General features: G+C 35.9%; 1 protein-coding gene across 1 annotated transcript in view; it reads right to left on the bottom strand.

Annotated features, from left to right (window-relative positions):
- Positions 1-410: 410 nt before the first annotated feature.
- Positions 411-14,900, bottom strand: part of BMT2 (base methyltransferase of 25S rRNA 2 homolog) — a 30,981-nt gene continuing 16,491 nt past the window's right edge. The window contains exons 3-5 of the mRNA XM_036401115.2: positions 10,302-10,475; positions 6,807-6,921; positions 411-3,712 (exon numbers count right to left, since the gene is read on the bottom strand). Coding sequence (XP_036257008.1) covers positions 3,083-3,712; positions 6,807-6,921; positions 10,302-10,475 — 919 coding nt within the window. The 3' untranslated portion in view covers positions 411-3,082. The remainder of the gene's footprint in view (positions 3,713-6,806; positions 6,922-10,301; positions 10,476-14,900) is intronic.

Below are 14,900 nucleotides of genomic sequence, written 5' to 3'. Positions count from 1 at the left end.
CACCTCCAGTATTCAGAATCACAATGTAGAAAAGTACAATAATGATATTAAAGGGGCAACATAAAATGGGAGCTGTAAAAGTATTTCAGTGAGATAGAAAAGAAATTAACATCTAGAGATAGATGAGAGGGAGTGCTTAGAAAATGGTCACATCTAAGTGGGCAGGGAAAGCAGCATGGTAACAGAATCAACTGGAGGAAGTTAAAAAACCCTTCTGAAAAGCAAAGACCACCACTGAGATGTAGAAGGTGAAACTGAAATACCAAATTCAACATCCTTAGGGGTTATAAATTAAACCCAAGACAACTATCTCCTTGAAAATAAAGAAAATAGCTTTGCATTGATTTCACTGGATTTCAGCATAAACAGATTGCACAGCAAGAGAAAAAGACAACAGCTGAATCCCCAAGAATTTTAAAAAATACTTTCGGTTTTTCAAATTTTTTTTAATAAATGTGCTTTGTTCACAAAAGTAGTGACATAAAAGACAACAGAGATGCCAACACGTTTTCTTCCTTTTCTTCTCCAGCACCTTGCACAGTCATAATTTTCAAATATTTCATAACCTAGAAATAATATTCTTGCACCAAAGCCAAATATACAACAACTCCTGATATCACCACTTTATTATTAAGGGAAATGTAGGTATTTATATAAATCACACTTTCCTCCTTCACCACAATCTACTGTCCCTTGTGAAAAAAAAACAATACAAACCAAACCAAAAAAGAAAAAAACCCAAAACCCACAAAACCAAATAACCAATAAACCCACTTTGGGCATTCAGAATGATCAACAAGAAAACCAAGCTGTTACGAATCTCAGGTCCCTAAACCACAGTGTTGTCACCAACCTCCCAAAAAGGATTAAATGTTAAACCTTAGTATTTAAGCTATTTTGGGGGGTAAATCTTGATCTGAATTGCACTTCTTGGTGTATGAATCACAAACCAATTTACAGTAATCAATGCCAATGTATGTTTGATGGTGTACTGTTTCTAAATAGAGTATCAGTTAAAATATTATGTATACTTTGAAGAATGCACTTATTAACCTCCCATAAAGAGCTGAATTTACAGCAGCAATATTTTAACATGAGCACTGCTGGAACCAGTGGTTAATTGGGAAGAAAGGCTTTCAATGACAAACATTTTAATGAAAATACTGACTAAAAGCCAATTTTGAAGCTATTGTGTATTTCATTAGAGAAGTACTCTCTGTAACAAAAATCAGCAAGTGAACCATGACTCTTGTACATCTAACCTTAATTCTTTTTTTCTTTTTACACATCACAGTATAATTGTTTGGTTTGTATAACCCTATAATTCAGATTGAATAATAAATTTGAATTAGGAATTTGGGAATGCTTTAAAGTTAAGAAGAGACAAAAAGCTTATGTCAAAGAATACAGCACCACAGTCCAGATCACATCTGAGTGTAAGCTGGACCAATGTGATTACTCTATGTAGGAAATACTATAAAAGAAAAACAGGTAGGACAAACTGTGACACATTCAGTGCAAAACTTCAATGGAAGGAGTAAGTTTCATTTTTGTAGCAAGCACTGTAAAACCCACACTACAACTTCAATTTATCTAGCAACTTTCATATTATAAATACAAGGTGGCAGTGTAATGTAAGATATTTCATCTTGTAAGATGACAATAACCTGTGAAACTGTATTAGTATTTTTTTACCAATTTTCAGAAGTCTGAAATAAATCATGATCTGGCACCTAGTTCTAATCATTTACTATTAGGCACTTACATATAGATTTAAGAGCCTAATATCCAAATCTGAAAATTCTGGCCATTATTTTTAAATGGAGGAAAACCTAAGCTAAACTAATAATGAATCCTCTTTTTTTAACCATTGAACAGAATTTATTTTTCCTGCAAAAACTCACAGGTTCATTACACAAGTTAAAAACTTAATAGATGTAAAAATAGATGTTTAATCTCCTTACAGTGCAGACCAGTTTTCAGTCAGCTATGGAGTTTTTATTTAACTGAACAGAAGTCAGTTGGGTCCTAATAAGCAAACAAAAAGCATGTGTTAAATTCACGTGTGTGGTCTGAATTACATGGCTTTATGCAAATACGTGTATCCTTGAAGAACTTGTAGAGTTATGTTCCTTCTTACAAAATCAGTTTGTAGTCACTGGCTAACTTAGGTCTACAAATAAGGACAATTCATGAAAAAGCTGTTTCTTTTTAAAATGCATAAATAATTTACTTTTAAAAAATGACAAAACCCACTCTGTCCCCTCAAAAACACAGTTGGAAAAGAATACAGAACACCATAGTTGGGCAAATACTGATATACATTAGTGCTTGTATACTCATAAAACTGCAAAACATATTCCAGCTTTGGAGTGAAACATAATTGTCTAGACGTACCATACTCCTCTGGAGGAAAAACCTCTTCAGAAATTGCTATTTATGCAATGAAATTACACAGTATGTAGAACTATGGATGAATACATTCCAGTGTTTTGGTGTCACGTCACAAGGGCTGCAATAAACATAAGTCAAATGTGCAAGCATTATTGTTTCTCCAGCCCAGGCTTAACCAGAGTGAAACAAATTTTGGAAGAAAAAAAGTTTTGTTCCATAATTAAGAAAGGACATTTGCAACCAAGTGTCTTAACCTATCTGCACATTTAATTAAAGTGCAAATTATTTCTTCCTACGTATACTTCTCAGAAGCCCACCAACTCCAGTGCCTTAAGCTCAACCACATTGAGTTAAAATACTGAAACAACATTTAACAAATTAAATAGAATTCACACTTCACAGCACTAAAGAAAAGAATGGTACCTTTCTGGAAAAAAAAAAATAGTGATACAAATCTAAAGAAAGTAACAGCAATTTATGCTATGACATGAGTCATTTGCATAAAACTTGTATTTTTTTACTTTCATACAAGAATAAATTTTAAAATTCAAAAGTAGAAAAAAATAGCAAACTCTGTAAACCTTTGCATTTTCTTTATGCAAACCATTTTTTCTGTGTTGAGCCCACGTTAGTATAGCAAAATTAGTTAAGCAAGAAGTTTGACTGAAAGGGCATTTCAACGACCACATTAACTCAGAAGCAATATAGGATCTTCTAGCTCATAGAAAGGAATAGAACTAGACTGGCTTTCTCCAGAGTCTGAGTCATAGGGAGCATCAGGCAGCTCCATAAAACCATAAGCTAGCTGTTCATCTTCTGTGTCTGACCGAACGTAGCAGGCAGTGCTGGAATACTCCTCATCCTCTATACTGTTGAAATCCTGTGGGATATACAACATCCCTGGGTAGTTCCTGCTAACTAAGTCACTTGTTGTTTGAAGGGAAGTTTTCCTAAATGCCATCAGGTGCATGTGAGAAAACTTGGAATACTTGAAGCGTTTAAAACCCAAGGACTCTATGGCAATTTTCCAGCTTTTCATCATCATGGCCCGGCGATTCTGATGAGATGAATCAGGAGTTATTACAAGCAATAAGCCATTTAATACCAGAAGTTCATGTGCCTTCTTGCAGCATATCCATCGTTGATAGGGTGATGGAAAGTAAGAAAGAAGGAGAGAGAAAACGACAACATGGAACAGTTCTCCAGGTAGAGAATCAATGGGATTTTTCAGTTGCTTAAGAAAGGCATCTATAGCATCTTGTGCCAGTTGAAGAGGTTGCTGAATTTGAAGATTTAGGAAGTCACATTTGTATACGCTCTGGTGGAGTGACAAAAACAGAAAACCAGATATCAAGGTTAGTTTAAAGAGCAAATACAACCAAAATCCACAGAAAAATAAATTATTCCCTTAAAACTTAGAGTGATGTGCTAACTTTACTCAAGAGTAAACTTTACTAACTTTACTTAAAGAGTTAAAAAGTTAATGGTCACACATATACAGTTGAAAAAAACCAACTTAGGCTGCAAATATTTCTGAGTAGAGGAGAAACACAAATTAGTAATGCAGAAATAATGTTAAAGACAATTTCAGGACTAAGGTATGTTTCAAGTGGAATCTGTAATCAACTTAGGACAAAAATGCTGTTAAACTGGAATCTGCGACTGAACTTTTGATATACCAAGTCTTGAACTAATGTTTAAGTCCTCACAGACACTAAAAGAACAGTTATCAGTGCATCTACTGACATTTAAGAATACAAACCTACTTATGTGGATAATTTGCACAGATATTTCACACAATATTCTGAGTTGGAAGGGACCCTCAAGTATCGATATATATATTCTAATTTTTAACTTCAGTACCCTTCCACCTCTTTTTTCCTTTTTTTGTTTTTTTTTTGGTCTCAGACTATATTTACTCCAAGACAGCATCTGCTGCACACCCCAGTCTCAGCTTCCATCCTCCTGCCATCTAATAATGCACGTTTCCCTCAGTGTACTTTACCCCAGAACACCAGGAAGTGAGTGCATGCTGCTTAACTAAAGAAAATATTAATCTTTTCTTGGTAAGCATTCTCCCTCTCTCTCAAAACCCAAAACCATCAATGGAAATATATTTCCATATTCAAAAAAATTTTGAAGACATTTATCCTTTAGTTACATAACTAACATTTCAGTTCCTTTCCTTGTATTTCCACAATAATATGCTTCTTATACCTCCAAATTAGTTGAAGTATTACTCAGCTACTTAGTCTATATCCAAAGCATTTCTATATGAAGGTGGATGATACTTTTTTATTAAGGAAAGAACTATTTAACCCTCTGATCAACATTATTTAAGAAACTGGCTTTGTAAGAAGCCTCTGTGCTTCAATTTGTTTTAAAAGGTCCTTTGGGGTCTTACCTAAGAAATCTGCTAAATCGGAAATTTTTATCAGTTTATTTTCTTTTCAGCTTTTACCACAACTTCTCAAAATAATTTTTTCAAGTCAGGAGATGACATTAACTACCATAATTAACCTCTGGTTGTTATTCCAAAAACCTTAAATCAGCCCAGGCAACTTCTGGCCTTAAGAGATAAATTTGTTCAGAAGGTTATGGTGCTGATGCAGCTCAAAGAAGAGTCATCTTCAGTACATCAGGGCTCATTAATTCTGTTCTGGAGGTAGGACTAAGCTTATTCTAGCAGATGCATTTGACTGCTCAAACTGTACTCCCTGTCCCTCCAAGAACACTTGCTAGCCAGCCTTTAAGGTGCCCTGAACAAACCAAAGCATCCAAGATAATCAAAGATGTTGGTGAGCCTGAGACAGGCCCAGAGTAAGCATGTGTGTCACCACTTGTACATTAGCACTCTGGGAGCTCCTACCATGAAGCTATGGTACTAACCATGTCAGATGACCAGAAATCAATAATCTTATTGTTCCCTTCTGCTGGGAGAGAATCTAAAGAACTGGTTAGTACACAGAAATTGCATATGTTCCTCCATCAAATCACAGAAGTTACTTTTTCAGGACTTTTCCCAATAAAGGTTTTGGTCACTGCACATTTAAATTGATTTTCATGAGAAGACATGTAGCTTTCTTAGGAGAGCAGAACAACAGACTAGTAGACAGAAAAATATTAACTAGGCATACTCAAAAATTAATGTTTAGGTTCAACTCATATGATGTTAGGTACCTAGGCTGCCATTATAGTCACTGGAGAATTAGTCAATACATAGTGGCCCAATTCACCTCACCATCAAAGAACAGCAGATATTTAGGTTTGACTATTTCTAATAGATCTTCACTGACTGTAATTAGAACTTAGAACCTGAGCTGTAGACACTGAGGATCTATGTATCATAGCTAGAAATTCACTTGCCATGTATTACCATTTTAAATGCCACAGGCTCCCATTTCAGTGGCATGTGTCTTTTTTACCTCCTGTGTCATGCCCAACAGCCCTACACAGTCCTACAGCCTCCAAAGTCATGGAAAGTAATCATGATGCCTATGTTTCAAATTAGGCAAGACAAAATCTACTCAAAGTTTGTGTTTTAGACATAACTAACATTGAATTGCTTTTGAAAGCAATTTATCAGGCTCAAATTTTTAAAGAATATCTTTCAATATCTCTCAGCCTGTATGCAAAAATACAAATGAGGTGTTAATGGACTAAACATGGTAACAACAACAAACTACCAGGTATTTAGCATGTAAATCACACTGCAGCAAATAAGAGAATGTTATTTTCCAGTTAACTGTATTTTTTCACCTGTACATTTATTTTCACCTCTCCACTTCTAAAGAGGGTTACCTTCAGCCACAGATTTTAATAGAGCCTGATTTTTAACTGTAAGTAGTCAAGGTGTGTATAGTCAAACACTTAAATGAAGTAATTTACCCCAAATATGCTGATAAATTTGTCTTCTGGATTTTGGAAAATATTTCTAGCTCAAAAATATTTCTAGCAATAAATATAAATGCTCCCTTATAGTGCACTTCTGAATACTAAATCTCCCCAGAAAAACTCACCAAATACAGTCACTGATCATTTCCTTCTGTCAGTGAATGCAGCTTCTGAGAAGCTCTTGCCTAAGCACAAGCCTACTTAATTGTTATTTTTACCTTTTAAGATGCAAGGAGTCATATGAAATACGGTTAAAAGATGGCTACTAAAATTTTCAAGAATTTAAAGATTAATAATGCCATTATAAAGGCATGGCTCTGGGAAAAATTTGTATTTTTAAAAGAAAATACAACTAGGACTTTAGAGCCTGTTCATGGAAAAGGATGTAGTGTTTAGTTCCTACTAAAGCAAATATTTAAAAGGCATGTAAGTATTAAACATACTCTTTTACAGTTATTTTGAGGCATTCCACAAATTTGAGGATCAAGTTTATACTAAATACAGCAAACATTACATACCTCAACAGCTGGAACAATGTCTATGCCAACTGTCAGAAATTCTTCAAACTTCAGAAATGGATTAAAGCAGCTACCAACATCAAGTAATCTGATCTTTCCCAAGGAGTGAAGGAACCTAAGAAGTAGCAAGAATTAGGTTTTATCAAATGTAACTTTTAAAGCTGTATTGAGTTACAATTTCAGGTAACTAATACAAAAGATTCTCAGAGAACACCACAGTAGTGACTAATAGAAGTGAATGCCTTACTTCAATTGCTGAGTTACCTAAAGAACCAAGATCCATCAATAAAAGCAGGTGGTCCTCAAGTGGAAGAGTTTTGGTCAGAGAAGGTGCAATAACTATGCACTTTTGCACTTGTAGCAAGTAAATAAAATGGCAAATTGTGTGTCTACTAGACAGACTCTCATAATGTTTTGTGTTTCTCACTTAACTTTTTGTAGTATTTACTGATTTTGAAGACACACTAGACACCAGAATTAAAGTTTCATGAGTTGAAAAGGGAAACAGAGAACAACTACATAAACTGCATCATTTACAGGGCTGCAATCTAAAAAAAATCCATGATGATTTGTAGCATCTTGAATATCCAAAATCCATTAACAGAGGCAAACAAAGTCACAGCTTTCACAGGGACTTCACAAAGATGAGAATGCTAATAACATTCCAAAAATAAAATGTTTTTTGCTTCAAGTTTCTGTAGCCAAAACCAACTGGCATCTCCAAAATGTAACTTGTCATGTTTCTGGGAAAGGCTCAGCCCTGGAGAGACAGATAACTGCAAAAAACTTTCAGAAACAGAGGTGCAGGGCCAATGCAGTAAAACCAAGCCATGGCCATACTCATAGCAACAACAAAGCAGAAAGGAAAGAAAAGCCTCTAAGCAGCAGTAAGAGATCTGGGCTCTCTGGGCTCCTTCTAGACTCCCAGTAGCCTACCAGAGAGAGGATGTTGGAAAAGCAAGATAAAATGTCTTGTTGCATTTGGCAAAATAATGGCAAATTTAAACATTTTGCTTTTACACAGAACAGAAGATATCCAGGGCACACTTCTCTCAAAATACCACCATGACCAAGGCAAAGAGTGCAACAATTACCTTTAAGTTAAAGCTGCAAACATTACCAAGCTGCCTCCTAAGTCAATCAGTACTGAGTGAGTTTTCAGACTGAAGATGAAAGCAACAATTTTTCCAGACTTGGAACAGGAATTTGGATACTGTGTAGGCAGATCCTAGTAGCCATAAATCACGAACATGGTTGGAAGTCAAATCAGAGATCTTTTCCCACATAAGGGTAGTTTGTGGTTTCTCAGACCAGTGTATCTCTTTGTCTAGCAAATTGAGACACTAAGGGCAGATCCCTCCTCACTCAAACACAAAAATGTATGCTTACATTCTATATGAGAGTCTAATATGGTAACACCAAATCAATGGACACATGGGACCACAGAAAGCATAACAAGAGGAAACTGGATACTACGGTACAGAGAGGACTTCACATGAAAAAGAGAGAGCCTCTAGAGATCTAAACATGTTCCCTTTAAGGTGTTCAATGAAATACTTGTACAGATTAAAATAAGCAGCAAATCCCAGAAGCCTCTAATTTCCAGGACAGTCACTTCACCTATGGTACAGAGAAAAGATCACCATGATGTATTCTGTCTTCCTATTTACAAAAACTACCTTATTTATATATATTTATAAATTACTTGAGAGAGGATTATATGTGGGATGAACAGAATTATTGTCTTCACACCTACCAGAGTAAAACAAAGAGTCACAGGCTTAGTCATACCGATAGACAAACCCACACTCTTGTAGTGTTACATGACCAGAATGGAGCGACAGTCTTTAAACACTGTGCGTAGGTTCCCCATATCCCCTGTACCAACTTTCAGACTTCACTACTAAGCAGTGAAGCTACATGATAAAGCATTTCAGGAGAGATCTCTGTTTTGTGTAATACACAAATACACAATCCATTTTCTTTCAGATAAACCCTGTAATTTCTTCTGTAAGGCATCAATAAAAAAAAAAAGGAATTTTGATTTCTTTGGGCAGTAACTTAGACCAGTTATGCCTTGTTGTTCAAGGTCTATATGGTTACTAAGAACTTACTATCATTTGTAGCTTACTAAGGTAGATATTATAAAACTTGCCTTTGCCAGGTATGTCTTACGAGGTGTGTATATTTTTAAACTTCTGAGAATGAAAATAAAAATCATCAGCACTCACTATACTAACAAATACTTTAAAATAATTTATAAAACTTCTCTATTAACTCCTTTCTGTACACATTAGAACAAAAGGGAAGGCTACAAACAACTGGTAGAAAGAAAGCAGGTGAAGTTAGCTCTGCAACAGCCACTATTAACTGCAGCAAGTATGAAGAGAGAGATCAAAGAGATGCAAAGAGAGAACCAATGCTTTATCCTGACAATGCCTCCCACTGGTACAAAGCTTTAAAGTAAATATGATCATCAAACCTATTGATTTAAACAAACATGAGAGACACAGAAGACACCAGCTCCTAAGGACAGACACACCTACTAATAACATTAGTAACGTGTCATTCTTTCCCTAACTTATCCTTCACCTAGCTTCAAGTAAGTGCTGATCCCAGCAGACATGCTACAATAAAGGAAAACACCTCTTTACACAATAGAAAAAACACTACTGCAAGAAGTTCTAAGAACTAATCTATAAAGAATAAGAAACAATTCATAAGTATAACTTTTATAGATTCTATGATTATGCATTCATTATTTCACTGTACTTGCAAAATATGATTTTTTTTCCATCACACATGAATAGTCACAGACATGACACACTATTTAGGAAAAGAAATGGAGGGTGGGACTTCAGAAATAATAAAGTTAGTCTTGGATACCAAAAATAAAATTCTTGCTTGAGTGAAGGTCACAAACAAAATTAAAACTGTTGTTTGGAAAATACCTCAAGGATACTACAAGTTCTGCAGAGCCAGTCATCAGAAAGCTAGCACATTAAAAGTTAAGGGTTGTAATTCCAAATTGCTTTTGAAGTGTGTAATTGGAATCAAGAGTTTCTCTGCAATTATTTATGAAGAGAAAGTTTTAAGTACTCTGATATTTACATTTGGCACTTAGTACTTACATAAGCAATTTACTTTTCAACAGTGCTGAACAGCCATTAGATTCTAACTTAATTAACATCTCCCTTATTTCACCTCAAGGTTTAATATAAATTGCATTGCACACCAATGACATACTAAAGTGAAATTGCTTTAGCACTAAAATGAAGATGACTAAGTTGTCATTCTCAAGCAATTTTTTATGGCATTCACCAAAATATACTACAACATAAACAGCTCTTGAAATGTATATATTCACGTGAAAATTGCCTTTCTTAGCTATTAAAAATAGATCAGACTGATCGAACATGTTCTGGGGAAAAAAACATTAGGGTAAGTTTTAACACTCAAAAAGGAGGGAAAAAAGTCAAAACACGTAAAACTTACTCTTCTGTCACAGCTTCATGATTTGTCAAGCCAAAGTTTGGCAAAGGATCTTCAATCTTGGGAGTCTGAGGAACATTTAAAGCTGGAGTGCTTTTAGAAGCAAGAAGTGCTCTTTTTTCATCTTTCTCAAGTGCTTTTCTTTTTCCACCATTCTGAAAATATTCTCGGCATACACTGAAAAGACAAAAAGAAAAATTCCCCAGGAAAACGGAATGCTCTTGTTAGTCACTACTACAGCTAAGATACACACCAGAGGGTTAAGAGATCAAGTGCTGTCAGCTTTTAAACAAATCTGAGTTTTATTTTAAATTTGGTAAATCAACTTTAAAAAAAGATGTGATACATCTGACAGTATGAGTGGTGGGTTGGTGGGATTTTTTTCCCCCCCAAATTATGCCATAACTCACAGCTGAGTATACATTTAAGATTTTTTTATCTGGATAGACATTTAGAGTAAGACAGCAGAATTCTTGTCAGAACATCACCAGAAGGTAAACTTCAGCTCAGTTCTCCACTATAGTGCAAAGAGTTATGAACTAGCTCCCTGTCAACACAAGGTTTTGAAATGTGTTTCTTGCTAGCACATAAACTAGGGGAAAAGAAACCTAATCCAGATTTATGCACAAACTTACGTTTTCATTTTAATTGAGTTTGACTGACATTTTTTAAGTAGCAGACAGTAGCTGTATTACTGTCAAAGACTTATTTTAGCTTTCAGTTTTTTCCCATATTTACTTATTTTTCTTATAGGCACTAGAACAAAATAATTAATCATACTTGAACAGAAATATTAGCCAGTTTAAAGAAATTAATGTTACAAAAGAAGTTAAACAGCACTTGTGTTCTTCAATCAGTAGTCAGCATTAGTGTATGAGAAGCAAGCACTGTGTTTGAGAATAACTGAATTTCATCCACAAAATATAACTGGAAAAAAAGTGTTGCTGTGAAATTAAAAAGCTGGATTCACCCTGCACAATTCAGATTAATTAAATCTGCTATCCAAGTATTTGCACGAAAATTTCAACAGAAATAATACTTGTTTGAATAATTTTTTCTGAACAACTCATTTTTATGATGCTTTCTTGAAATTCAGTCCATTTTCCTCTAACAAAACTGCAGAGATTTGAAGGAACATTCCACAAAAAAATAAATTCAAGTGTAGTTTAATAATATCTTATACAAAGCAGGAACAAGTTAATGACACTTCACATCACAGATTAAAGGATGGACACACTGGTAAAATGGTGCATTTAAATCACAAATACTGACAAAGACTTGAATACACAGGGCTAATCTAAGGTTTGGTGATATTTTAGGCATCAAATATACCTAGTCTCTTCATCACATAAGATGTGAAGGACAACAAAAAAATTGTCATTGGAGTGGCACTGAGTTTCTTAGATGGAAACATACACAAACAGGCACACTTAGAAATAACTTTACCCCAAGATAGGTAGGAAAGAAGTGCCTTGAGTCAGAAATTCTGTTTAATCACAGAATGGGTCAGGTTAGAAGGGACCTCAGAGGGTCATCTGATCCAAGCTCCCTGCTCAAGTCATGTCACCCCAGAGCACATGGCACAGGATTGCATCCAGAGGGTTCTGGAGTATTTTCAGTGAGGAAGATTCTACCTTTCTGTGCAGTCTGTTCCAGCGCTCAGTCACCTGCAGAGTAAAGAACTTCTTCCTCCGTTTCAGGTAGAACTTCTGTGTATCAGTTTCTGCCTGTTGCCTTTTGTCCCACTGGCTGGCATGACCAAGCAGAGCCTGGATCCATCCTCCTGACACCCTCCCTTCAGATATTGATAGACATTGATGAGGTCCCCTCTCAGTTGTCTCTTCTTGAGATTGAACTGGCCCAAATCCCTCTGCCTTTCCTCATAAGACAGATGCTCCAGTCTAGGTTGCAATACTACAGACATATAGACTGCAAAATTATAACAACTCCACCCATTAGAGACTGCACATATGGAAAGACAACAATTCTAAAACTAAGTATAACAAGCCAGTCACTTAGCAGGAAAAAGATTTTAAGGAGATCAATAAACAAATGAGAACCCCAGAAAAAACCACTTGCATTACTGCTGGTATACTAATTAAAGTGTATTTTACACATTGTATTATTTATTTATAAGCATATGATCAATTTAGAACTATTTAGTTCTGTGTATCAATTAGTCAAAGAAATGCAACTTGAAAAGAAAAATCTTTTTTGTCCATTTATCAGCTACTGCACCACTTTGTTAGCACGCCGTAGTCTCTATTTTTATTCTAAGTCTTTTTTTCTCATTATGTATCTTAAAACATCCAGAATCAACAGCAGTTTAAGTAGTGTTGCACTGACATGTAAGACATGAGAGAATTCTCAAGCTTGGAAGAATGTTTTCTTTTTCTACTCAACTATTCACGTTATCAACCTTTTAATTCCCTAGAAGCTAGTATGCTACCCAGCTTAACACTTAATGAGCACTGGAGAACCACCTACTTGTAAACTGCCAATTCATCTTGTCACTGAGAAGCCATTTCTTCCTCATTCTTGGTACTGATGCAGATGAGTGTTTCTTCCATCTTTCTACCCCTAACCATGTCAACTGAGTTCTCTTAATTCCGTATTTTTTATAACAGACCTTCCTCATTTGCACTTAAGACACTACCAAGTTAACAACAAAGAGAAGCATCTCCTACTTTTTCATTTTCCCTGGTGGACAACCGGCCAATGCCACAGGAAGGCCCAAGAATGGATACAATTCTTCACATTCAGATCCCAGGCTCTGCATACTGGTGCAGTACCACAGGGTACCAAGAAACCCCAGCCAAATCCACCCAATCCCAACAAAAAGAGCTCAGATCACACTGCACTTCATAGCCACTGAGGGTTATCTTCCCTTTACACTTTTCTGACGTCACAGTCATTCTGGCATGATTACTACATGTTGCCCTTTTGGCTCCTGAGCTCTCAGAGGAGTTGCCTATGTACTCCTCCTGTAGAAGTGACCTTCACACTTCCTGTGGGGTAACAGCAAGCACATGGGCACTCACTGCACTGGTAGTTAGCAGAAATAATGCACTCTGTAGTTTACCCCAAGGTAACGTGCTGATGCAGCCAGATGTTGAACTTCACAGCCATTAAAGCCGTCACTGATCACCCTGGTTTTGAGTCTGCAGTTATAAAACACTCTACATTTAACAACTGTCTCAAGTAAGAAACAGAGCATCTCAATTATCTACAAAGCAAAAATTAAGGAATCTATTTTATAATTCTAAAATCTGACACAGCTCCATCTTTAACTGACAAACATTCAGCCTGTGATGACACAATATTAGCTCTACAATTAACATACCTGCTTGTGAAGAATTGTGCAACGTAAACGCTATCTGAGCTGACACTTGCTACAGTTCACACAAACTGCAAAATAAATATTTCAGGTATAAACTGTTTCAGTTTCCTAGATGAGAGACAGGTTAGGTTTCTGGGTGAAGTGTGAAGTTAATGTCTTCGCTTTAAAAAAGAAATCAAAAAATCAAATCTTTGTATTTCCTCAGTGAAACTTATTTTCCGTATTTCAAATAACAAATGATAAATAACCTGTTCCAGTTGACTCCCCTGCTCTGTCTGCCATTTGGGTTGGACACATGAACGTGACAGAAAAAGCCAATATGAATGCATATGATTTTGTTAATCAAACATTCAACTGGCCATCGACCAGGAGCCCCAGGTCCCTTTACGGTGCTGCTTTCCAGTATTTCATTCCCCAGTCCATCCTTACATCCAGGGTTACCCCATCCCAGGTGCAGAATCTGGCACCTGTGTTTGTTAAAATTCATATAGTTTGTGATTGCCCAGCCCTCTAATTTGTTGAGGTTTCTCTGGAGAGCCTATCTGCCTTCAAGAGAATTAACAGCTCCTCACAATTTACTATCATCAGCAAACAATGTGTTTAACAGCAAAAAGGTAAGACTGTCATATAAATGTGAACATTGAACATTGTCCTTTCCCATTTAAAATGGTTCCCCTCCTGCTGTTTCTTCCACCTTCCTCAGTTCCATTCTCCTTGCAGTGCTCATCTAATTGCAATCATCAAAAAAACCTGCAAAACATTGTGGAAGGGACTTGCAAACACTCGTTCATTTAATCTTCCAATTAAACAGGATCAGCTTTCCAGTTCTAGCAGAGATCTGTTATTCTCAAAGATCCTCTAACAATCAGATTACTTAGCTTTCTCTTCTTTTGACTAGACAGCTCCAGTTTCTAGAAAAGAACACCAAGGCTTTTGTGGAAAAAAAGGCTTTTGATAATTTCTTTATCTTTCTTGGAGTTGAGCTGCTGTTTGTTATTTTTTAAATGCAGTGGCCAAGGTGATATTTTGGCTAAGAGCAATGCTAAATTAAGTCAGAGTAGTACTTTACATATCTGGTGGGCAATCTCATTAACACACTTAAGTATGATATTTGCCTCTACTGCAAAAGCATTCTATGACCACTTCATATTCAGTTTGTGGCCTGCTTCAGAATCCAAATAGTTTTTTGAAAGACTGACACAATCAATTATTCCCTGGCCTTTATTTGTAGAGCTTATATTTAATATAGTAGATAATGTCTA

Source organism: Molothrus ater, chromosome 5 (genome assembly GCF_012460135.2).
Source record: "Molothrus ater isolate BHLD 08-10-18 breed brown headed cowbird chromosome 5, BPBGC_Mater_1.1, whole genome shotgun sequence".
Lineage (NCBI taxonomy): Eukaryota > Metazoa > Chordata > Aves > Passeriformes > Icteridae > Molothrus > Molothrus ater.
This window is presented reverse-complemented; position numbering and strand designations above follow the sequence as displayed.